This window comes from Melozone crissalis, unplaced genomic scaffold (assembly GCF_028551555.1).
Source record: "Melozone crissalis strain CALT ecotype California unplaced genomic scaffold, PUWL_Pcris_2 ptg000063l_1, whole genome shotgun sequence".
Lineage (NCBI taxonomy): Eukaryota > Metazoa > Chordata > Aves > Passeriformes > Passerellidae > Melozone > Melozone crissalis.
The window spans coordinates 8196589-8221509 of record NW_026535841.1 but is presented as its reverse complement, the minus strand read 5'-3'; the positions used below and the strand labels follow the sequence as shown (position 1 = coordinate 8221509).

At 41.8% G+C, this 24921-nt stretch overlaps 1 protein-coding gene across 9 annotated transcripts in view; it reads left to right on the top strand.

The window, feature by feature from the left end:
* The window catches only part of ARVCF (ARVCF delta catenin family member), a 245730-nt gene that overhangs the window by 162348 nt on the left and 58461 nt on the right, over positions 1-24921 (top strand). For all 9 annotated transcript variants that reach the window (XM_054288896.1, XM_054288897.1, XM_054288901.1 and 6 more), the window contains 3 exons: positions 4652-5265; positions 11939-12438; positions 19267-19450. In XM_054288896.1, coding sequence (XP_054144871.1) covers positions 4652-5265; positions 11939-12438; positions 19267-19450 — 1298 coding nt within the window. The remainder of the gene's footprint in view (positions 1-4651; positions 5266-11938; positions 12439-19266; positions 19451-24921) is intronic.

The window sequence follows — 24921 nt, the reverse complement described above, 5'->3', positions numbered from 1 at the left end:
CTGATAAATTTTTACAGTCCATAGTTCAAAAATGAGCTCACAGAAATGTCAGGATGCTCAGATGCTCCTGCATTCCTTCTCATCTGATTCTTGGTTTACAACAGTTTCAACAAGATTGTTATCCCTGTCAGCTTTTATAATGCAGTTAATTTATTTTAAATAAATTAGAGGCAAAACAAAACCAACCTCAGAAACAAAATGGAAGGCAGAATTACAGATAAGATGACTGCATCTGACCATGACAGCCCAGATCCACAGAAATCTTGGTACTGTCTTTACTCCTCTGTGTCTGAGCACTGTGAGGCACCTACTTGTACCTTATGCACATGCATCCAGTAAATCCAGTTGTTGGATAGTTTCATGTTTTTTCTCCCATCCTCCTAGATAAATAGGGTAAGGGGCAGAAAAATACAGAAGGTGCTTCAAATGTGTGAATATTTCCTTTATGTTCCATTGGCAAATGTATTTCCAGAAACAGAATTAGTGAAACCATTATCATGGGGCCTGTAAGGGAATTATTAATAAAATAATTATTTGTGAGGTGAACAGTGGTAAGATCAGTAAACCCAAAGTATACTTCAATTTTGGGGTGGAAAGCAGCAGTGAAAGCACTGACTTGAAGTATCACAAAATTTTGGCTGCAGAGAGCCTGAACTAGTAAGTAAATTGGATTTTTTTTTTTTTTGTCCTGTAGCTGGAATCTTGGTAGCTGTACAGGGCATAAAGAATTACAAATATACTGTAAGCATACTCAGACAGCCTCTTCATAGGGAAGTACTCTGAAGCTTTCCTCTGGTACTCCAAGATTGGGGCATTTAAACAATTGAGCATCTTTGATTTGTCATTGGGCTGAGAAAACCTAAACCTTTTTACACGGGTTTTCTTTAGGGAAAGTAAACAGAGGAAGTCAAAATACCCTCAAAGTAACTTGTAACTCTGCATTTTTTTATTAGAGCACATCTACAGTCAGGAATTGAGGCTAATAAATCTTTTTTAAGGTTGGGTGCATCTGAAGGATCAGATGTGTCTCAGATAAGGCAGTCTGTTGGGGCTTTCATTTGGAATGGCTTCATTCTCTCTGGCTAATGCATCAGTATTAAGGAAACCACAAAAATATTGGGAGAGAAGATTACTGTGCTGTCAGCTGCTCAAGATTGCCTGTGTTCTTTTAAGAAATATAAATGAAATATTCCCTTGAGCAGGATTTCCTGAAATAAATGTGTTTGGTTTGTTGGTTGGGATTCTTCTTTTGCTTGGAAACCTTTCATTAAATGGACCTTCATCTGTGTGCTGGCTAATTGCTGCCAAAAAGCTTCCCTTTATTGTCCTGTCAGCAGCAAAATCTGTTTATCACATGATAAATCTTCTATCTCAATGCCTCTGCCTGACAAATGAGGCATGAGTACAAATACTCCCTCTCTCTCAAAATATAAAATGGCTCTGTTTGATTACCCCAGTATAACACCTTTAGCATTACTGAGTGCTTTTATACTGTGAGAAATGCATACTTTAATGCTTGAGTGAAATGTTCCTTTTTATGTGTCTGACCAAGGTGGTTTTGATTGTCCTGGTACTTTGTGTTTGCTGCTGGGTGCAGTGTTCAGAAAATAGTGAGAGGTGAAGCTGTGCTAAGGCTGTAAACTTGTTTTTACATGTGCTCTGCTGCCTCACACTGAGTGTGGCTTTCTGATGGCCACAGCCATTGAAAGGCTCTCTCTGCTGGTCTGAAAGACAGGAAAATAAGGCAAAGTAAATATAAATTGCAAACTAATCCCTTGCATTCTGTGTTGGCAATTTAAACTAAAAACCCAAATCTCTGTAAATACTCTGTAGAGTGCCAGAGCATGGTGAAAAACTCACTAAGGGTAACTGGCAGGTCACGCATTGTCTAGGAGGTGATGTTCAGTGATCTGAAATTCTACTTTGTGTTTTTTGTGTACATGTAGCAGCTGTTGCAGACAATTGTCCTGGCTGTAACATTCTGTGATTGTCACCTCATCCTATTTACCAAGGACATGGAGCAAGCCTTTGATGAAGGTGTACCTGATCCTGCAGGACAAAGTTTATTCCTCCTTTTGTGCTGTTGCTGCAGCCACAGGAGGTGTGTTAGGCACTTCCTATTGTCTGATCTTAGCAGCTTTAGGAAAAATGACAGGTGACAAACTGAGCATCGTGGCAGTCGTGTCTGAAAGGCTGTGCTTGGGCCTGGATCTGCTGTGTGGTGCTGAAAGGAGGAGCTCTGTGAGGTTATGCAAGGGCACTTCTTGGCATTTAGAAAGCTCCTTCCTTGTTCCTTTCCGAGCACAAGTATCCATTTCTGATTCATCAAATTGCTGACATCTACCTTAATTCCTGTTATTCCCATTCTAGTTCCCAAATTCAAGAACACAAAGGCCCAGCATTTTGCACCCAGTTTTGTCATGGTTTTGCAGAACTCACATATTTCAGGCCTGAGAAATGTCACTTTTTCTGCTCTTAGAAGATCACTTATGAATATGGCACTTTGAATAAAAGTATTGTTTCTGACTTCAGCAGGAGAACACTGAGCTGTGTTGCTTTGTGTGTATCCACTTCACAAAGAGCTACTGTAAACTCTGCCAGCTCTTTCTGTCCTCTCACTGCTGAGTTTATAAAAGCTGTGACAGTGGTCACGCTGACAACTGAGCGCAAGGGAGAAGTATTGTACACAGGTAACAAACAAAAACCCCTGTTGGATTGTATGCCATTAAATAAATGTTGAGTTTCTAGTTTCCTTTCTTCAAGTTATTAAAAGTGTGCTTTGAAAAAGGGAGAAAAGACTCAGAGGCATGGAAGGATAGCATCTTTGCTGATGTTTACTTGATGAGGAAATCCCTTTGTATTGATGAGGAAAGTTCTTTCAGCTCTGGCTCAAATTAGATACAGAGGTCATGTTGGTACCTGGCTGTGCTGCATTCAGCATCGTGTTGCTGTTAATTACACTGCTGGTGGAGAGGCATTTTGCTGCTTTCAGTCTGTAGGATTTCATTACTTCATTATGTTGAAGTATCATTTGCTCACAGATGTGTGTAGGAAAAGAAATGCTGTTTGGGTGAATCTTTTTCTGTTTGGGGTTTCTGTGTGAAAACATCTGGCTAGAGGACATGTCTGGAGCCACTTCAAGAGATGTAGTCTAATTATTTTGCCTTGCAGTAGCTTGGCTAATCTGTTGCCAATCTAAATGTTTAAATCGGAGGCTGTAGGTCAAAATATTTATTTGGACTTCAGAGGCACTGAGCAATCCAGGGATGCATGTTGTGGTTAACATTTCTCTTGAATGTAGCATTTCCTTCTGAGACTTAAATGAAGAAAAGTGTCATTTGCTGATGCTTATTTATGTTTGTAATAGCTTAGAAACCCCAAATACCTTTTACCAATTTTGTGTTCTTCCCCTGGTGTGTGTAATGCTGTCAGGTAGGTTGATTCTCCCTCTCATCTTTGTGAATGTGCTGTTTTGGGGATGTTGTTTGGTTGGGCTGAAAAGTCAGCACTTACTAGGATTAGGGTAACTTTATATAGATTAAAGTAATTTTTGGGGGTTGGGACTACCAAGGATAGACTGGCATTTGCTGGACTTTTTATTCTTCCCAAAAGAGCTTTTGCTGGTCACTCTGGAAGGCAGTACAGAAGTTGATGGAGCCCAGATACCAACCCAAACAGAAGGCCCTTTGCTAGTGTGTAAATACAGTGGCTTTTGTCCAGCACTGGCTTAAACAGATGACCAGACCTTTGCCACAAAGGCAGATGGTTCTTGCAAAGTTTTAAGGACTCTTTGTTCTTACCCTTCAGCAAGGAACCCTGAATACAAGAGCCCTGTGGACATTTACTATTTTCAGTTTTTGCGAATTCTGTTTTGAAATGAAATGTGATTTATGGAAGTAAAGATAAAGATGTATTTGTATGCAGATTTTTCTTCAGTGTTTTAAACAAGATTGTCTAGGATGTTTAGGTAGCTGCAATTGCAAAAGCAATGTGGTGTGAGTGTTCATCATTGCAAATTTGTTAGTCACCAAAATAATGACAACAGCTACCTGTTAGGCTTGTGTGGTGATTGGTGTATGTAAGAATATCTTAAAAGAGAAAGCAGGTGCGTTGTCCACAATCCTGAAGCCCAAAACTTCTCTGTTCAAGATCTGGTTTCCTAAATATTATAGCCAGATTTGAGCTCCATCAAATTACACAGAGGTGCAAACTTAATCCAGATCAGGCAGAAGCACATAACTATTTTTGTTAAACTAGAGAATGTGATGTGCTATTTATGCTGTAGCTGTGGGAGGATAGGCTGTGGCTCCGCAACATGGTAAAGCCTTCTCTTAGGACAGAAGTCTCCTGAAAACATTTTGGGGGAATTGGAACTGGTATCATGACTTTGTGCTTCTTCCATGTGCTGTCACGTGGCTGCAGTGCTTTTGATTTGGTAGTGAGAGCCCAGAGTGCTTTTTTCAAAGTATTTTTCCACTGTTCGTTCCAAAAGCTAACAGGTGAGCTGATGGCTGTGCCGGTGTTACAGGCACGGCACAGGAGTCTGCTCTGTGGCGCTCTCTCCCCCTTCCACTCCTCCGCCTCCCGTGTCTCACCACATTATGCAGCAAGGAGAGCATTAACACATTTATTTCCTTGTGCTTCCTGCCAGGTCACCAAGATGGTGAAGACAGTGACCACGCGGACGGTGCGGCAGGTGCCGCTGGGGCCGGACGGGCTCCCGGCCATGGACGGCTCCTCGCCCATGGGCAGCTACACGGACTCCATCGACAGGCGCTACCTCAAGAACGGCGAGCGCTTCATCCCCCCCCAGGCCTCGTCCACGCTGAGCCGCTCCTACAACAGCTACAACGACTCCTCCTACCCCGAGGGCCACGAGGGCCAGTACCGCCCCTACATCGGCCACGACGGCTACGGGGACCTCTCGGACAGCTACGGCAGCTTGTCCCGGGGCGTCGGCTACCGGCCCCGCTACGCCTACGTGCCCGGGGGCACCTACCGGCCCGACGATGGCAGCTTCACCCTGCCGAGCCGGAGGGACACCTACGGCCCCGTGGCCCAGCCCCAGGTGCCCGTGGGCAGCAGCAGCGTTGACCTGAACCGCTCCCAGCCCGAGCGCTTCCAGCCCGAGCCCTACGGGCTGGAGGATGACAACCGCAGCCTGGGAGTGGATGATGAGGGCTATGAACTGGATCCGGATTACTCCACTGTCAACAGGAGGACGTCTGCAGGTGTGCCAGAGAGGGGAAGGCCTCACAAAGGAAGGTAAAACTCGTTTGTTTTTCACAGTGCTGTTCTGCAGCTTTTGCTGATTTGCTCGTGTACTTTCAAACTCCGTGATCTGGTATGTTCTGGAGTTACTTGACTGAAAACCAGCTCATAAATGACTGGAAAGAAGTATGGAAGAGAGGGAGAGGTGAGGCCCAAGGACCCTTTCAGTGATTCTGGGCTGCTTAGTTCAGGTTGAATTTAGAGAGAAAGATGAACTTGTTCAAGAAGGCTGTTACTTTTTTCCCCACTTCCTAAAAAAGAGTTGTGAATGCACTGTGTTGTCCCAGAGCCGTCCCACACTAGCAAGGTGAAAAGAGGGGTTTGTGATCTGTGAGACTCCTGACAGGTCTGGTTGTGTGCACGTCTGCCAAACAAAAGCTTTGAACTGCTGGTTGGGGTTGCAGATGAGCTGATCCCTGGTGGTGAAGGGGTGCTAAGCTGTCTTGTGAGGTGTATGACAGCCTCAGCCCAGATCCAGTGCTAACCACACACCCTCAGCTGTCTGAGCAGGTTGTGCTAAGGGGAGAAAAGAGTATCCTTGTTGTATTTAAAGTGACCAGTTAAAAATTACTTCTGGTTCAGCCCAGTTTCTAAGACATGTTCTATTTTATGCCATCTTTTCTGGTATTAGTTGTTTCTGCTGGTTCACAGCTGTCTGCTCTTGCATTTGGGGAAAAAAGCCAAAAACCCCCAGGCTTGGGAAAAGAGTCCTGTTACTCAGCTGAAAGTCATCTTGTACAGACCTGAAAAACTTGCAATACTTTGTTTTCTAAAGGGTGTACAAATTTTACATGTGCCTGCTTGGAGTCATATCCTCATGATTCGTGTTTTGATATGGATTTAGTTCTCATTCTTTTCCTTTTAATTTAGAATAGTTTCCAGAGCTGTAAAGAGTCTGGATTCACCTGTCTCTGTGTATAGACAGTCTTTAGACTTAACATTTCTGACCTCAGGCTTTGCTGCATCAGCAGCAGTTGTTGGTGAGATTTGTTGGTGGTGGGATTTTTGTTCTCTGAGTCCTCCTCCTTGGAGATGTTATGTCATTCATGCTTTTGTGGCTCTGTTTTCCCTCCCTGTTCTGGAAGTTCATTCCAAAGCTAGAATCAAACACTTCCAAATTGTCATCTATACTTATGAGAGTTAAAAAAAAAAAAAAAAAGCCAGTGAAAAGGTGTCAAGGCATATCTCCCAAAACACCCTTCAAGTCCATTGTGACATCTTTGATTTTGCAGCAGTGGAATCACATCCCTGTTTTTGTGGGGCTGAAGAAAATACCTGCACCCAGTGGGTGCCAGAATCCTGCTCAATTTATCGGACTTGGATTTGTGCTTCCCTGAACTAAGCAAGTTTACAGTTCTTGCTAAAAGAAGTCAGGCATCAACGCTTTTAAATTTTTATTAGCATTTTTCAAACTGTATGCAAAATGAATAATTAAATATATTCTTAGAACCTAGCCATTTGCATTTTAAAATTCAGTGTTTTTATTAAACATCCCTTTGATTTATTGTTCCTTGCAGTTTGGATAGGACCAATTCATAATTTTTCTTCTACATTTCTTTTGTTATGAGGTTTTTTCCATGTTTAATGTGATCAAGAGGCTTTGACAAATAATTAGCCTGACTGTGGCAGCAAACTTTAGCTGTTGAGAACATAAGAAGATTGTATGAGGGCCTCTTCATAAGCAGTTACTTTTTGACATTTCAAAGAAATACTTGAACAATTCAATAAACCTGCATTTCAGATATGCTACTGATCTACAAGAAAATAAAGACTACAAGTAGTGCTTTATACTAGATGAGGGTAATTGCTAATTTATTATTCCTCTCTAGTTTTTTAAAATTTTTATTTCTGTGAAAATGATTAAATGAATGTGATTAATTGATGTCACTTTTGATTTCAAAAAGTTAAAATGTGTAGAGCAGGTTTAACAACAACTCTGTTGGATGCTGTTCTGTGTTACACTGACTTTCATCTTGGGCCTCTCCTGTCCTGAGCAGAATTCCTGCACTGGTGACTCTCTGAGCCTTTGTCTCATGTTCTTCCCAGTTGGTGCTGCTTCATTAGGAGTAGTTAAAAGGTAAAATAAGAGTCCTTGTTGTCAGTTCCTGTTCTGAGAGGGCTTGAGTGGAGGTTTCTCATGGGAATCTGTGCTAGTGAGTCTGATTCCCTGTATGCTGAGCAGCCCAGCTGTGTCTGGAAGGGGTCCTAGGCAGGGAGATTACAAGCACAGATTGTTCTTTCCAGCTCTTGCCTGCTCCATTTGATCACAGAGATAAATACCTATTTGTGCTTTTCTTCTGTCTTCACCAGCCTCATTTCAAGCTACTTATATTTCATTTTAAATTGGGGAAAAATGTGCCTCCTCACAGACATCTCCAAATCCAGATAAATGCACAAAGGCTAATATTCCCTCTGTTGGCTCATCATTGCTTGTGGTTGGGCTTTCTTGTTTTCCTTCATACTGAGTCTTTCCTCATGTAAGATACATCACTTTCTGCAAGAGCACCTGGCACTTCTTGTTCTTCCCCTCAGCTTATGCTCTGGTTTGGTGTAAGTCAGGTTGCATAATAAATTTGGGTTAGAGAAAAGCATTTGGGGTGTGTAGTATTGAAGTAGTTTTACTCAAGTTTACTTACGAAGGTATTTACATATCTTTAATTGAGTTTGTACCCCATTTTCCTTCATTTGCTAGGTTCTCTTTATTATACTAAAGTGTTTATTATAGTTTTTAAAAACATCTAATTTTACTGTGTGCTGGATGTTTTATATACAGTCCTTTTTGCAAGGAAGCAAGAAGTACTGAATGCTTTTATTCACAAAAATCTTCCCTACTACTATTTGAATATTTTTTAATCATTAAATTGAAATTAACACAGACAAAGAAAGAAATGGAAAGAAATTTCAAGTCATAATTCATCTTACTGATTTAAATAACTTCTGTTCAGCTTTTTCTTGCATGGGTGGTGATTTCTTCCCAGAGTAGACCTCTGCATTCTTCACTTGTATGAGCATTTGTGGGACCTCTTTTTTTCCCTAAGGGCTCTGGAGCAGCTATTGCCAGTGTTACTGTTCCAGACTAGACAGGGTATAAATTTTTAATGTTGACTAAATCAACAACAAAACAGTTTTTTACTGTTAAATTGTTTATGCCAGAAGCCTGATTTAAGACGCTGAGACTGTATTTGTTGGTCACTTCACAGTCCAAATTATTATTACCAGGAAATTAGCCAGATTTTAGATTAAATACCTTTACCAGTGGGTCCATTGCTGCTGTTGTGTACTGGTAACACCATACATGTCAGTTTCATTCTTCTTCTGGTGTTTTTTTCAGTAAAAAGACTTGCAATTGTAAATAAGACTTTCAGTCAGCACTTTTGGCCTCCATTCACTCATTCTAAGTGTATATGGGCGGCATTTGGATGTTGTCTAGTTTGGGGCAGGGTTTTATGGACATGCCTGGGCAGAACAGGGTGAGGCAAGCAGTGTGGTCAGTATGAAAAATATTTGGGCTTTTTCTGAGTGTCTTCCTTAGTGTGAATTCAGCTTGATAATACTGTGCTTGCAGAAGGTGATGAATGCAGAGTTTGATGGGGCAGGAGGCAGCCCCAGTCAGCTCATCCATTGGAGTTCTTAGGTGTCTCCAGTTAAGGGGATTTTGGTGTTTTAACCATATGGCCCGTAACTCAGCCTTATCTCAGCAGAGGATTCACTCCAGTTTTGAATCCCCCTGTGTATCCTATCAGGGAACAGAGCCTGGCAAAAGTAGAATTTCATTCTGCAAAGTCTTTACGTCTCCTCTTCAGTGTTTGGCACAAAGTTTCCTGTTGAAATCCTGAGCCTTTCTGGTCTTTTATCCAAAGCAGACACCAGCTGCAAAGTGTAATGAATGTTAACACTTGCAGAAGTTGTTGAGGATTAAATGTTTAAATCCTTCACCTGTTTACTCAAATGTGCCTATGTTGAAGCCATAAGAAAGATGATAAATCCACAAGCTCTCTCCCAGTTTTTAACTGTGCTAGAGTGGGTTTTCATCAATTCCCTGAGACAGGTGATTCGTGAGACCCATGGCATCCCAAAAACTTGGCTGCCTTGCTGCAGACAGACAGAAGGCAAGATGCTTGCAGTCAGCAACTCTGGCATAGCACCAGGGCTCTTCAGTCCTGAGAGGAGAGAGCTCTTGGTCTCCTGAGAGCAGTATCTGCTGAGGCTCTTCTTAGTCCTGTTCTATATCAGGTGGCTTTTCCTTCCCAGCCTAGCTGCTCCAGTGATGTGGAAGTGAAAAATCTCATTTAGCATGCACCAATCTGACTCAGAAAGAGGATTTCTTTACTCATCCAGTGTGTAAATATGTTGGTGATCAGGGTGTGTTTAATGCCCTGATAGATTCTTGCTTTTGACTTTCTTGCTCTGCCAGTCTGATTTTCCAGCCCTCTGTTAAAGGAGAGGTGATGGGGCTTGTGGCACTTATGCCTTGCTCTGCCTGAGCAGTTGTTCTGCTCCTTTGCAGATCTGTTTTGGTAAACTGCTTCTCCTGTTGGTTTTTTAACCTTCCCTAGCCTTGATCAGTGTATTTGGTCGTGTGACTCTGAAGTAGTGTGATACTTGCCCTGGCTGAGCTTTCTTGTACACCTCTTAGGTTCATACAGGATGCAAGTTTCTACATAATGATTTGGGGTCTTCAAGGTTCAGGTGTGCAGGTGTTTTCCTTTGCTGCCAGGTGCAATCATTGAGTTATGTCACTGGTGCATTAACAGTGGCTCTCAGCACTGTTTCATCCTCAGAAGAATGTTGGATCTGGCCTGTGAGGGCTTATTCCAGCAATTGAAGGTTTTTGTTTTTATCCTCTTCTCTACTGATTGTTGAGAGATGCTGTCCTATTTTAAAGCAAGGTTGTCATCTTATTTAATTTTTCTTTTTAATGATTAATTCTTGACTTCAGGTATTTCCATTCATATTTAAGAAGTAGTGACTGACAATTAAAATTAGTGTTGTTGGTACAAGACTTGTGTGGTATTCTTTGGTCATGACAGTGCTGCATTTGAACTTCTAACTCTGAAGTTTTCTTTTGACAAATGTAATGAGACCAAGGAGCTTTATGTGGCAAAGAGAAGACGATACAACTTGAGGAATACTGGCCCATCTGTGTGGTTCTGTTTGGAAGGCTTTGTGGAAATAAAGCAAACAAACTGCATCCCAAGACAGCAATTATCTTTGTGTACTTGCACGGATGAGGACGAGAGAGAAGCTTAATTGTGCAGGTGTAATTGAGGTGGTGCACAATTATCTTGTGGGCAGCTCACAGGACTGAGATGTTCTGAATTGTGAGTTACCAAGTCAAGCAAGGAACAGCTGTGCAATTATTAAAATTAATCTTCTGCTGCTTTTGTGAAGTGAAATAGAATTTAACATGAGGATGGGTTTGAGAAATGAGAATTTGTTGCAGTTTTAATGCTGGTTATCACAAATTTGCATTTGTAAAAACAGAATTTTGAGGAGTAGCTAAGGGGTTTTGTTATTCCTTCTGCCCTGTGTGCATTCACAGAAATAAATTGTTTCAGTGTTATTCTGCTTGGAGTGCTGGAAACAGCTTTGTTCTGTAACAGAAAACACGACTGTCCAGAGAGTGTAAATTACTGTGTAGAGCAACTGCTGAATTATACATATACAAATAACTGCATCAATAAAAGGATTTTTTCAGATTCGTTCTGGGTTTTGGATACTTGCCCATTTTATCCTTTCATTCAGTTTATGGTTTAGAACAGCAATTAAAGCAACGTAAAGTCAGGAGAGGCACTTTTAACATTAAAAGCATTAATTGTACAAGACTAAGTTCAGTCTCCACCTCTGGTTGCTCTTCTCCCCAGAGCTCAGTTTAATTATCAGTCCCTTTGGGATGACAGCAAGTTCCGTTTTCTCCTGACTTCTAATAGCCTATACTTCAGCATGACAGCAGAAATGGTTCAATAACATCACTCAGTGCTTTAGATGAAAGATTTTAAGAAACATTTTGTAGCAATTAGAACCACTTGCTTGACAGAGCTAACTGCAATACTGAGACAGTAGCAAACCTGTCCAGGAAAAAACTGTAAGGCAAAAGGCTGCTGCTGGTTTGAAAAAATACATCTATAAGAGGGTGGTTTATGGCAATATCGATTAAGAGTAGTGTTTAGAGTATACTTGTCTGAGCATCAACATGGAAATGTGGTGGAGCTTGTCAGACTTGCTGAAATATATCTGTGGTCCCTGCCCAGGCCTTGAATGCCCTTAATTAGAGTTTTGGTTTGTTGCAGAAGTAGCAGCATTAATGAAGATCAGTGTTTCCTACTAAATGTAATCCAGCTCTGTTGTAATTGCTTTGCTAAGTGACCAAAATGAAAGCAATCTGTTTGATGGCTTGCAGTTCCTGTCATCGTTTCATTGCTGGCCAAACAAACACTGTGCTGGAGTCCCATCACTGCTGAGAGCTCAACTATGGTTAATTTTCAAATTACTCCAAATAAACTATTGAAAACACTAAATATGCTGCCCCAGTGATGTTTGTGATATTAAAATGTTTGCTCGTGGCTGAAATCTGAAATCTCCATGTTGACTCAGAGTTAAGTGTTTAAATGTGCCTTTTTTTTTTCTTTTTTTCCTTCCTTTGTCTTGGGACCGTTGTTTGTCTCAGGGGCTACGATGACCCCATCGAGACGGAGATGGTTGAGGAGAGGATCCCGTACCTGCACGGGGGTTACGCGGCGCCGCTGGCGCAGCCGGAGCGCGGCAGCATGGCCAGCATCGACCGCCTGGGCAAGCGCTCGCCCTCCATCGACAGCATCCGCAAGGACCCGCGCTGGAGGGACCCCGACCTGCCCGAGGTCATCGCCATGCTCAGCCACCCCATCGACCCCGTCAAGTCCAACGCCGCCGCCTACCTGCAGCACCTGTGCTACGAGAACGACAAGATCAAAAAGGACGTGAGGCACCTCAAGGGCATCCCCATCCTGGTGGGCCTGCTGGATCATCCAAAGCCTGAGGTCCATCGTAAGGCCTGCGGGGCTCTCAGAAACATCTCCTATGGGAAGGATAACGAAAACAAAGTGGCCATAAAGAACTGTGATGGGATCCCTGCATTGATCAGGCTGCTGCGAAAAACAAACGACATGGAAGTCAGAGAGCTAATTACAGGTCAGTGTCTGATTTCCTTAATGGATTAGTCTTTAGAACAGTTCTTTCAGCTCCAGGAACAAGAATTGCTGGAGATTACAGCACTGAAGGAGAATTTAGATCACTGGCTGCAGCTGTTGTGTAGCTGCACCACGTTTGTGGGGTGAGAGCCTGACACGTGCCCGTCAGGAGGGGATCGAGATCATCTCTGTGTGTGTGGTGCACTTGGGATTCCCTGGCTGCTGAGGGGTGGGTGCTGCTCCTTGGGTGTAGCCTGCAGTACCAGGTGCTTGGGGTACTGGAGCTGAAATGAGTTACAGCTGCTCCATTGACAGGTATTTTGCAGTGCACGTGCCCTCAGTGCGTTATGAGGTAAGATAGGCTGAGCTAAATCTTCACTTGTTAATCTCTTATAAAACAATCCTGCTGCCATGTCCCCACTCCCTCATATTTAGGGCAGTCAGTCTGGTCAGGAACACTTCCAGCTTGGTGCTGAGGACTCTCAGGCTGTGTAAAAGTTGCAGCTTCTGGGCTGGAAAACTCAGATTTTAGGGAACATAGGGTCTGCTTTTGCTAATCTGGACATGGATTTATTTGTTGCTAAGGTTGGAAAAGATATAATTAAATTTCAGGCTACTGAGTTCGTGCACACTTTGCTGAGGGTTTTCAAACACTTACAGCTCCATTATTTAACCTGTTTTTATTTGAACTTAGTCTTGGGCATCATCCAAAAAGAGCAATAAAGTATATGCCAAGTTTCAAAGTTCAGCCATTAAGTGGGAAAGGGTGGAAAAGTATGTCAGCTCTTAAAGTAAGGAGAAAGATATTGTTCTTCAGTCTCCCATAAATCATGAGGAGTGAAATGGATTTCCCTTTCTCTTCTCAGAAGCCGCAGGGGATGTTTGGATGGAGACCAGAGCAGTTCCGATGAATTTCTGTGCCAGAACAGAATTTGTCCTGAAAGCTTTGTGAGGATGAAAATGGGTCCAGGGCCGAAGCTGTTTAGCTGCCTTATCAGTGTTGGCTTGTGCAGGTAGACCCTATTGCAAACATTGATTAAGCCATTAGAGGTAAACATCATAATTCTGTAATTTCCTCAAAAATTATAGTAGCTCTCTTTAAGTTCTTACTGGTAATCGTAATTCTCTGAGATGAACAGTGGCCCTGGGTGTTCCATCTGTTCTTCCACAGCCATTACAGGCTATTTAGCAAACTAGGTCTAAATATACAGTGTTGAAACTAGCAGGGATATTTTCCCAGCCTTTTTCCAGTGAGCTGGCAAAGGAGAGCTGTCTGTTTTGTCACAGAACCTCTGAGTAGCACATGCTGGTTGTGCTTTGAGAGCTGTCAGTGCTCTGCCTCAACATGGAAACTCTGCAGGTGGTATTTATATTCTATTTGTTGCACTCATTTAATGCAATGACAGACTTTATTTTTTTTTTTAATAAAGAATATCTGTTTATCTACTGTTCTAGTTTAATCAACACTCATTTCTGGAGTGCTGAGAAGCAATAAATTTATTTCCTTAGATTCAGGAAAGGAGAAGCCAGTCTATAATTTACTCTGAAGGAATATCATTATAGTGCTAGGTAGTAATCAGTCACTTCTAAGATGGCAAAAGCAAAGTGGATGCTTTTCCTTTTCACTGTAAATGGCGATTGCTTTGATTTCCTGTTGCTTAATTAGCTTTAGAGTTCAAATGCATTTTATTTGGCAGCAGTTTTTGCCAATTAAATGTAGTATTTCTATTCCACCTTGGCTTTTGTTACTTAGAGCTCTTTATTTCCCCTTACTCAAAAACACCAGGAATACTAAGGGCATTAACCTAAACAGATGTCCAGTAACAGATGATGTGCATTTAATCTCCACCTACCAGGAATAATTTCATTCCCCTTCTAAAATGATATAACCAGATCCAGTGTGAGACATTCAAGCATCAGCACAGAAAAGAAGAATATTCCAGCAATGCCTCTGTGGCTGGTGCTGCTGTACTTGCAGTCTGTGTTCAAAGCTCTGGCTGATAATGTGGAATTGTCCATTTGTAAAATGAGCTCCAAAAGTCAGCAGACAGAAACAAGAGCCAGCTTGAAGTGCAAAGGGAGCATTCAGGCAGGGCTGCTGCAGAAGGATTGGGTTCTGCAGCCTCAGAAATTCAGATCACAATTCCAATGTTCTCCTGGCAGCAATTGTGACTTCCTATCTGGATGCTTTTCCCTTGTGATAAACCAAAGCCTACCTTTGCCATGAAAGTTTTTCAGTTTGTCTGGAGTGAAATGTCTGGGGACTTCATCAGCAATGCATTAGGAAAAAGAAAAAAAAAATACAACAGCATACAGCGTTTGTGTTTATTTCTTTTAACAGGCTCCAAATTCAAGTTTGGTATGACACATTGATTTTTCTACAGTTTCATCTTTCTTTAACTCAATACAGGCTGCTTTTCAAAAGCTCAGTAGTAATCACCAGCTGGTCATCCCAGCTAAGGACAAATGATAAAATAATCCTACTTTCCAGAGAGATTCAAGTAATTTAAAGAAGTTCAAATAATTCAGTTGTCTGAATTCAAGAGCAGTTCTAGGCTTGAAGTTTTGTTTCTCTGGTTGTGGAACTTTGCCTGCAGGACAGGAGGTACCTGGGTGCACACAGTAGGACACCCTGTTTGGGGCAGGGCTTTCAGGCGAAAGAGATCATTAGCATTTAATGTAAGAGTCAGTCCTTGACAGCTCCATGCCTTCTCCTTTGCTTGATCTGGTGCAGCAGCCACAGCTGGGTCTGGTCACTGTGAATGGAGTAGGGGAAAAGCCACACCAATTTGTTAAAAACACCCAAGAGATGGATGCAGCATGGAGGGAGAACTCAGATGTGTGGCATCAGTGCTGAACGAGTGAGTGTGGCTGTGCTGGGAGTGTTCCCTTGAGCACTTCCCGGGATGCACCTTAGGGAAGTCAGACAATTATTATTCTGACATTGAATTTTGGAAGCAGGCAGAGTGTACTGATACACCACTGCTGCCAGATTAAGCCAGTCTGTAGATTTTTTTCTTACAGATAGCACTGGTTTTAGCAGAAATTAAAAACCTTTTTTGGGTTAGTGCCATCATTGTTTTACCAGGTGTTCTTGACATACCTGCAAATGATGTCCCTTGAGGTCAGAAATCTGTGAAGTGTGCAAAAACTGCCTTCTAAACTCAAAGGTACCTTCATAAAATACCACAGATCTCACTTCTCTTTCTTTTTGAAATGTGGAGTTACAAAATGTTTCCTAGCTACTGCACTGAGAAAAGCTTGATTTAAGTGTTAGAGTGTCCATAAGTAAATCATGAGTAGAGTTGTGTTGAGAAATACTCCACAAAATTCCTCCTTCATTTCTTTCTAGGCTTACTGCTGTACTCTCAGTGGATCATTTTCTTGAGAAAAATAGAGAAATGAGGATTAAGCTGATAAGGAATTAAATCTGCTCTGATTGGGAAAGCTACAGAAGTTTTATCTTGAATGATAAGGTTTTTGTGGAGGAAATGTTCCCATCAGATATGCAAGACTAAAATTCTATTACATTCTTTGAAAAGCAATCAGAAATTGGTGGCTTTAATGAATAATTTTGTTCTTTGTGAGGACGTTGGAGTAATTTTGTTGTTTAATGACATTGCACTGATTTTAAGTGGTGCAGGACGTGATTCTTCAAATTGGTTATAATTGAAAAATTATTGACCTTCAGAATGCTGTGCAGATGAAATATTTTGATCTAATGCTCGAATAGCAACTTGCAGATAAATCAGCTTCTCAGAGCTCCCATCCCTGGGCACTGCTGTGTGCTGAGGTCCTGTCGGCTGCTCAGGCTCCTCTTTGGAGAAGTACCCTGCTCTCTTCAGCTTGCTCATCTCAGAGCAGCTTTCTCCTTCCATTTGCTGTTCCAGGGCTGCTCTGAAGAAGGTCCTTGCCCATGGTGAGTTCTGTCACACACTAGATCGCACTGAGATGCTCAACTTGACTACTTAAAGGAGCACAGCTCCCGTCTTCAGGACTTTGATACAAACAAGTCTGTCAAACACATGTCCCCCGGACCAGCACACAACAAGAATTCCTCAGGGAATATATTGCAGAGTGCTTATTTTCCCAAGTGATAAACTATGTGGTATGGACCACAGAAAAGGAATTAAACAGCTTCTAGTTTCTTGGTGATGTTGGATTTTTTTTTTAAATAAAAGGTTGTAGTTATTTTCCCTGCTTCATATGTTGAAAAACCAGGGCTGATGCTTGAAGCTAGAAGTACATAAGTACATTACTCACAGTATTTATGAATAGAATACAGATTGCTACTCATCATGTTTATCTTCTGAAGAGCAATACTTCATCTTTTTCTACTCCTAAAGCTCGTGCAGTCTGTGGTCAAAAAGGCCAAGGCTTGTAGTGAAAGTGCATGGAAAATTTAGATTTGTGCTGCTGTGTTAGTGACACCTGTGCACCTTGTGCTGTTGTGTTAGTGACATGATTTCTCCTGAGTGCTGTTCATTTGAATTGATTAGAGTTTTAAAAACAGTGTTTCCAGCTTGTTGAAACATTTGTGTGTTATGCTAATAGTAACAGGGAATGCTATTTAAAGATGGATGTCAAATTTACAGCATTTTTTCCCTCCTATTTTTTTGTGCTGCTACATGCTACACTTGGATCTGAATTTGTTCCCTTAACCTAAAGGCTGTCACTAGCAGTGACTTTTCCATAGAATTTGTTTTCTCTAGTGTAGAAAGGACGCTTGGATTTAGAGCTCTTTGTTTCATAATTTTGAACAAGAAAAGTGTACTGTCAGTGTGTTTATTTTCTGTATCCTTTCCTGTGAAATATTTTCCCCATGAAATCAATGTTGAACCTGAAGTTTTTTCTTTGGAACCACAGGACTCCCTGACCTCTGTTTATCTTGTGCTACATTTCTTTTAAGTGCTGTGCATTTTCCCTTGCTAAAGGCTGTTCAACGGAGGGATTCTTTTGGATTTCCTTATGCAACCATCAAGGAGAATATTATAAATTTAAGTGCTTTGACCTTTTGAATAATTTCAAGTGTTTGCACTATTTTTTTAATAGTAAAGCCGTCTTTTATTCTTCTTCAGTTTATTGTCTTATATGAAAGATTGTAGAAATGGGAGGCAGATGTGAAATGGAAATCTTGTAAAATGCTGGGGGAGTTTTCATCAAAGAGGGTGGGGGAAAGGTTCTGTGTAACTCCAGTTCCCTTTGTCTGGTAGTCTCTCACTGAGATTTACAGTCAAATTGTGTTTGCCCTAAATAGTTCATTACATAAGTTACAGGCAGCCCCTTGATAAAAATTCTGTGTATGTAGAGGAGCTGTTCCACAGGGGCAGGTGGTTCTCCTGGTCAGGGTGGGGTTACAGCATCAAAGCTGGTGCTAGATGGGCAGGTTGGTGCTGCAGTCCCGTCAGAACTCTATTGAATCCACAGTTGCATTTTGTCTCTTGAAATAACCTCTGGTGAATGAGAATATAGGAAGAGTTTGGAGGTGGTGATTTTATTTACATGCTGTGGTTGAAGGTATTGAAGTCTAGACACAATTCCCTAAGTCCTAAAACAAGCAAAAGGGTTTTGCACTGGTAATATTTCTTACACTCTTGTAATATTAGAGGTCTTGGAAATTTTGTAGGTATTCTTGACTTTTTACTTATTTATCTGCCTTGTTCTACTTAAGCAGTAAAATTTGCCTCTGTAGTTCACTCTAGAAGTAAGAGATTACATCACTGCTCCAGGAAAGATTGAAAGGGACTGAAACAAAAGGATGCACTTCAGTTGTTGTATTGTGGTTTTTAGATGTATACAGAATGAGGTGGAGATTTACAGTATGCACTGTAATCTGCACATGTCCATAGCTGTTGTAACATAGGGAGCCTCGGGTTGAAATTTGATCCCTTTAGGAAAGATTCTTTGTGTGTTTTGGGGAATCTGGGTTTTCTGTTTAGGCTGTCTGAAAATTTCGCTAGAACTGACACTTTTTCTTGGAGACCAAAAGCGTGTGTCTGGCTCCCTCCAAGTGTTGTTACTGACAGTTCTCAGATGGTACCAGGCTGGGTCTATGCAGCAATTCTCTCTGAAGTGAGCGTTCTGTTTCAGTCCTACTCTGATGAGTAATAACTGTCAGGACACTGATACAGGTCTGCTGGGAGGCAGTATCACTTATCTAACACTGGGTATTTTGCAGCTATAAAGCTGTTGCTCTGTTATTCGGTTTTGATGTTTGACTTCTGTCTGCTTTGGCTCATAATTGAAGTAAAAATGAAAAGACAGTGGAGTTCTGGTTTCCAGCTTCTTCAAGAAATCATACATTTGTAGCACCAGGAGATTTGAACACAGATATTGCTTGTGACAGGAAGATGTGAAAATAAATAATAGAGAGGAGACTTGAATGCAATATTATCTTGTGTAGATGATAAGCATAAGATCAGTGATCCTCCAGAAATTCATCTCTCCTTGGATTTGCTCAATATACTTTGCTTCACTGGATGAATTTTTACTTTTTGAGGCATAGTTAGACTTGAAAGTATAACACAATTTGTATACAGCAGAAAAATCCTATTAATCTCCAGTACTACATTACTTTTATGTTCTCTGTTTAGGGCTTGATGAGTTCAACACTGTCCATGTCTTGATAAAAGTGCTTTCGTGCTCTGTTGAAGAAGCTGTGGGATTTTCCCTAAGCTGGTTCTGGTCTGGCATCTCATCAAGTTGCTTCACCTTCTTGTTAAGTTTTATGATTTAACCTTCAAGCACTTCTCTGTGAATCCTGTGATTCTCTTTACCGTACAGATTGAATACAGTTGTTATTCTCTGGTTATTTAATAATCCCCTGCAGGTACCCTGTGGAATTTATCCTCCTACGAGCCCCTGAAGATGGTCATCATCAACCACGGTCTGCAGACGCTGACCAACGAGGTGATCATCCCGCACTCGGGCTGGGAGAGCGAGCCCAACGAGGACTCCAAGCCGCGCGACGCCGAGTGGACAACGGTCTTCAAGAACACCTCTGGCTGCTTGAGGTAAGGCACAGCTCTGCATTGTTTTCCCCATCGTTTCTTGGGGGTTTCAGTGAAGAATTTGAGCTGCTGACTATTTAGGATTCTTAGTGTTCCTTCTAAAATTCCTTGTAAAGGAGTCTTTTCTGGTTTCATACTGTGTTTGCAATTCTGAAAGCACCTTGAGAGCAGGACAGTTCATGCTAAAAGCTAGAGTCAGGAGGAGTCCTAATGCAGCCTGAAAAACCTGAAGAATCAATGTTCCCTAAGCACATTTGCTTTTCTTTTGAGAAAAAAGTTATGCTATTTAGTTTAGATTCTTCAGCTTTGTGATGAAGTCAATTAGTTTGGATAAAACTAATAAAGATTTGGCATTATACCTTCTCTTACTCTTAAATGTATTCCTGTCAGATTTCTACTGATTAATGCATCTTCAGAAGTTGGTTCATTTCTGTTTCTTGGGCTTGTGGTCTCTAAATTGTAATAACTATTCCCCCAAGTAACTTGACAAATGAAGAAAGTAATGAAAAGTGTTCTGGAAGGGCCCATTACTGAAATTATTTGCAGTCCCACTGGAAGCTGAGGTCCTTTAAGCAGACTCCAGACATCATAGGTTTTTACTTACTTGTGTCTCATTTCTAAGGGTGTTCTGCAAGAGGAAATTAGTCATGGTGAGGGAATAAAAGGATTATCTCAATGAATATGAGATTCTCCAGTAAGTATAGACAATAAATTGGTCATTAGTAGACTAGCCTAATCCACATCATAAAATTTTATTAGTATGTGGATCCACTCAAACTTCTGTACTCCAGGGTATCTCTTGGTTTGTTGATCAGTTGGGTTTGGGTTTTTTGTTTGTTTGGTTTTTTTTTAATTTTAAAGTAAGGCACTGGTTTTACAGGAAACTCAAAAGCTTGTGTCCTTTTGGGCATTGTATTCTTAAAGCCTATGAAGAAGGGTGTGAAACATGGTACTGAGATGTTAGAGAATTTAAACCTCTGGTATTTGGAAGTCCTGGTGAACCCTGTAATGCATCAGGCCAACTCCCAGTGAATGGTGGCTGCTCTGCTGTTGAACAGGGAAATGTCTTTCAGTCCTCTCATCTCTGGTCTCTGCTGTCACAGTCAGGAGGGACTTAGTGCTTCCTTGTGGAAAATGTGAAGCTTCCATTAGATGTGAGGTGAGGTGATCTCATGCCTGACTGAGGCTGCCTGAGGTGTAGATAGGGATGTGAGAGCAGGGAAGGGTAATATGGAAAAGGTAATCTGTCCATGTCTGTGCTGAGCCATGGAGGCAGCAGCCTCCTGCACAGGAACTGAGGAGAACTGCCCTGCTGTCTGCCCACTCTGTGCAGTGAGGTGAGTGAGTGCAGGAGCAGGTGGGTGTGAGCTGCCTTTCAGCTAGTTGTGCTTCCTGTTCCCATGTCAGGGATATAACACACACTGTTTGTGGAGCACTTCCAGAGGGGTCTAAATGGGCATATCAAAAATAATTAACATTAAAACTGTTGGAAATTATTTTGTGTTTTGTGTTGAAATCCTGTGCAACTCATCTTTAAAAGCAGCAGCAAGATGTGATAGTTAACACCAACAGGGAATAAATTGTTGCAGCCATCTGTCTGACAGACATCAGTGTTTAAAAACCCCTTTGCCTACGCTTCTCTCATTGACTCAGTAGCTGGTCCTAGAAATTCAATTTTCCACGAATGGAGCTTATTGCAGGCTGCAGACTGTTCACCAGTTTGATATTTAATTGGAAGGTTAGGCCTCTTGATTATGTGCCAGCCTCCCTTTGTCTCCTTTGGAAGTGAGCCTCAGGTGTGAGCTGTGTTGTCTCCCAAAATAAGTGGAACAGTCTCTGAGCCTCTGAGGTTTCGGGTGTCTTTGCAGTTTAGGTATCTAAGCAGAACACAGGCACTGTGCATGCAGCATGACATTCCTTTCAGTATCATTTTTTCAGTTAATGAAGTTTATCAACAGATGTGGGTGAGTTTGTTCCAAACTCAGTGATTCACAGCATGAACTGCCAGTTAATTACTTGCTGGGTTTTTTTTTTAACACTGCTTACTCATCTTTACTTTGTTCTTAATCTAGGTTTCTCCTTTGATAATGTGGAGCCATGGAAACACTCATTTCAACATAATTAAAAACAAGTAATTAAAAAAACCCACACTACAATTATTTAGCTTTACCTCTTCTTCAATTCCTGGTCCATCCCACTTTCCTTTCCAGTCTTACCCATTTTCCCCTGTGTAACTTGTGTCTCTCCCCCCTCACTTTGGGGGTTCAGGTGCTGGTGTGTGTGCAGGTCTGAGTAAGTTGGGGTGAGCTATGTGCTCACCTTGGCCCAGTGCCTCAGGGTGGATTTAGAGCTGCATTGACAGCAGGACAGTGTGGTGTGGCAGACACCTCTGGGATGGAAGGATGGTTCAGCTGCAGGGTCAGTAACTGGGGCCAACCCCTGAGCAAAGATCTGTACCAGCACCAGGGCTGGGGATTAACTTACGAGATAAGAGCCATGGTCCATGCACTCTGCCCTTGGCTGGAGCTGAGGTGGCTTTCTGGCTTTCTGTAGCCCTGAGTTACCCTCTTGCTGAAGTAACAAAATTCCCACTGTGATGCTGGATACTGATTTAGGTTTGTGTGGCCGCAGGATTTGCACCCCTGCTCACAGTTTATGATCAGAAAAGCCATTCAAGAGAGCTGCTTTGCCATGTTATTTCATTCTGGGGTTACCTGGGACACTCAATGGTGCCTACTCCAGGCTGCTGTAGCTGACTGCTCACACAGAGAGCCAGTGGGAATCCAAAGAGGAAAAGGCCACTGGTGAATGTCTATATTGACTGTTGTTTATTTAAAGTCAGGCCCTCTCCTGTGACTGTGCCCATTGTAGGGGTATTTTGAATCCTGGTATCATCTGGAACATGGCTGATGGGTTCTGTGTGCCATCTCACTCTGCACTTGACTTGCCAAAAACTCTGCTCAAAGAAATGTTTGGGGGAATCCTGTATTCCCCTTCGGAAATTTGGCAGCACATCCAATTTGCAAAGTATGATCTAATAATAAAATTGATTGGATGCTCTTTTATAATCTTGACAACTGAAGTTTTCAGAAACTAATGGGGGTGGTGGTAATTTTGTGTTCATTCCCATCCTGAGATCAGGAAAAAGATGCTTCCTCTTACATTGCTGTGTTTCCAAGGGTAGACACAATATGATGAATAGATCTGCAATATCCATAATCACTTTACTGCTGCAAATGGTCACTAGCCTTGTTAGGGATGCTGCCCTGGGTGTCATTTATAAAACCAGGGGTGTTCTTGTATCCTGTTGAAACTGATAAAAAAACATGTATGGTAGAAATCTGGAAAGGAACAGTAAAAGACAAAGCAAAGCGGATTTTTGGTTATGAAGCAGTAGGACTGGGGAAGAAGTAAGGAAGACATTTGCCTGCCATAGGAGAATCATTAAGTATGCACAGATGTTCCTTCATTTCATTTACAGTGCAAGTTTTATGTCTTCACATTGTATTTTAGTCTTTTAGGTATGTAGAGAAGGTCTCTTCTAGTTACTGCCTCTTTTTTTTTTTTTACTTTAAACACTTAAATCCCTACTGGGATTTGCAATCCTGAAGCATTTGTCTTCAAATTGCACTCCTGGTGAAGCAGTGGAATTATTTGGTGCATCTTCTTGAGGCAATTTCATGGTCCTTCCTAGAACTTTTACCCAGACATGGAGGTGCTTCAGAAAAAGAGTATGAATTGAGCTCTTGTAGGAAAGATGGATCCATGGTTCATGAACACCCAGGCAGTTCCAGAGACCTTCCCTGGGTCTCCTGGTTTCTCCTAAGGTGCTTCCCTGCTTTGCATGGAAATTGCTGCATCTGTGAGTCAGAGCACTGTTGCAGTCACATCATCTTGTTAGTTGTCTGTGGAGATACCCACCATGATTCCTAGTTTTCTGGAAGCAGCAAGGATTTTAATGGTTTAAAAATTAAATTCATTCTGGGCTTAATTGCTAGTTTCTGCCTAATTACTTTTAATTCTCTCTTGGATTTTTTCACTTATAAGAGGACAGAGTAGAACTTGGTTCCAAAATTGCCAACTTTCTAGCCTGATTCCTGTGCTAAACTGACCTGCTGTCAACAAATGTTAAATGAATTAATTTGCATAGCAAACAGATGCAAAGTGCTCCTTTTTCCAGGGGTACCATCTGTAGTTGCAGCATTTCTTGTCAGTTCTCCAAGTACACAGAAATTCGCATTCACAAATATCCTCAGGGTTCAGAGCCCTGGCCGAGGTGTATGAACACAAACAAACTGCACCCACCTGACTTTCCCTAAAAACACACATTCTTCAGCTGGAGATTGCACATAGCAGCTTGTCCGACATCAGCCCCTGAGAAGGGAAGGGACAACCTGGTGGCTGGAGCTGTACCAGGAGACTTGAGAAGTGTGGATTTATTTGCTGGTGCGCTACTGCACTGACATAATTACAGGCAAGACTAATGGTATAAACCTTTTTGTGGTCTAATTTTTATTAGCCCTGTCTTCTTCTGGCTTTGGTGAGGTTCAGGCTGCTAAGTGCCTTAGGGGATCTAGACTTCACTGATCTTCAATCTTCTGTCTTTAATGTGGGACTGGCACCTCGGTATGTACCTTCCTCTGAAGCTGCTGTAAATACCAGTAGTTCAAGGATTTGAAATGGTTCATCCTACAGACTTCAACTGGGAAAAAACAACATCTGTAGGTGTAAATTAAGGGTTTGGTCCATGGAATCAACACCTGATAGGTTTGGTAAATGTGAGACATGATGCTTGAAGACATGGTGTAAAGACTCAGGGATTTCAGAGCCAGAAATATGCTCCACCAGGTTGAGAAATTAGTGAAAGTATCTGCAGATTCCTCTTAGGTACTTCAGAGGAAAGGAAACTGCAAGAGCTTGATGGTAAATCAGAAATATTTGGGATATGTCAAATCCTTTTTGTATGTTAATGTTCTGAGCCTTTTTCTGAGGAGGACAGAGCATTATGGTACATGCCTGTACATCTTGTGCTGCAAATGTCACCTGCAGTGTTTCAGACACAGGTAACACTGTGAGTCCTCATGTCTTTATAGTTCAATAATGTGTATGTACCCAGACACAACCTGCACCCACTGTTTGGAGCAGGAGTGTGGGTGTGTCTCTGAGGCATGTGGAGGTAAAGAAGATTTGTCAAGCAACTTGTGGTCTTGTTTGGGCAGAAAAGGTCTCTGTCTTTGCCCCCAAAAACACCTGTATTGAGTGCACCAGTGATGTTGGTGTGCCTGTTTTTTCTTCCCATCTCTGTGTGCTGAATTTGAGGAATAAAAAGAAGTAAAGTCATCAAAACCAGGTTCTTATGCCCTTCTTTCTTATTAATGATTAATGTGTGGCTTTTCTCTGAAGAAGAGTGCCTGGGAATTAGAGCTTTCAGAATGCATTACTTTCAAGTTCTTCATCTTTAGATCCTGCAGGCA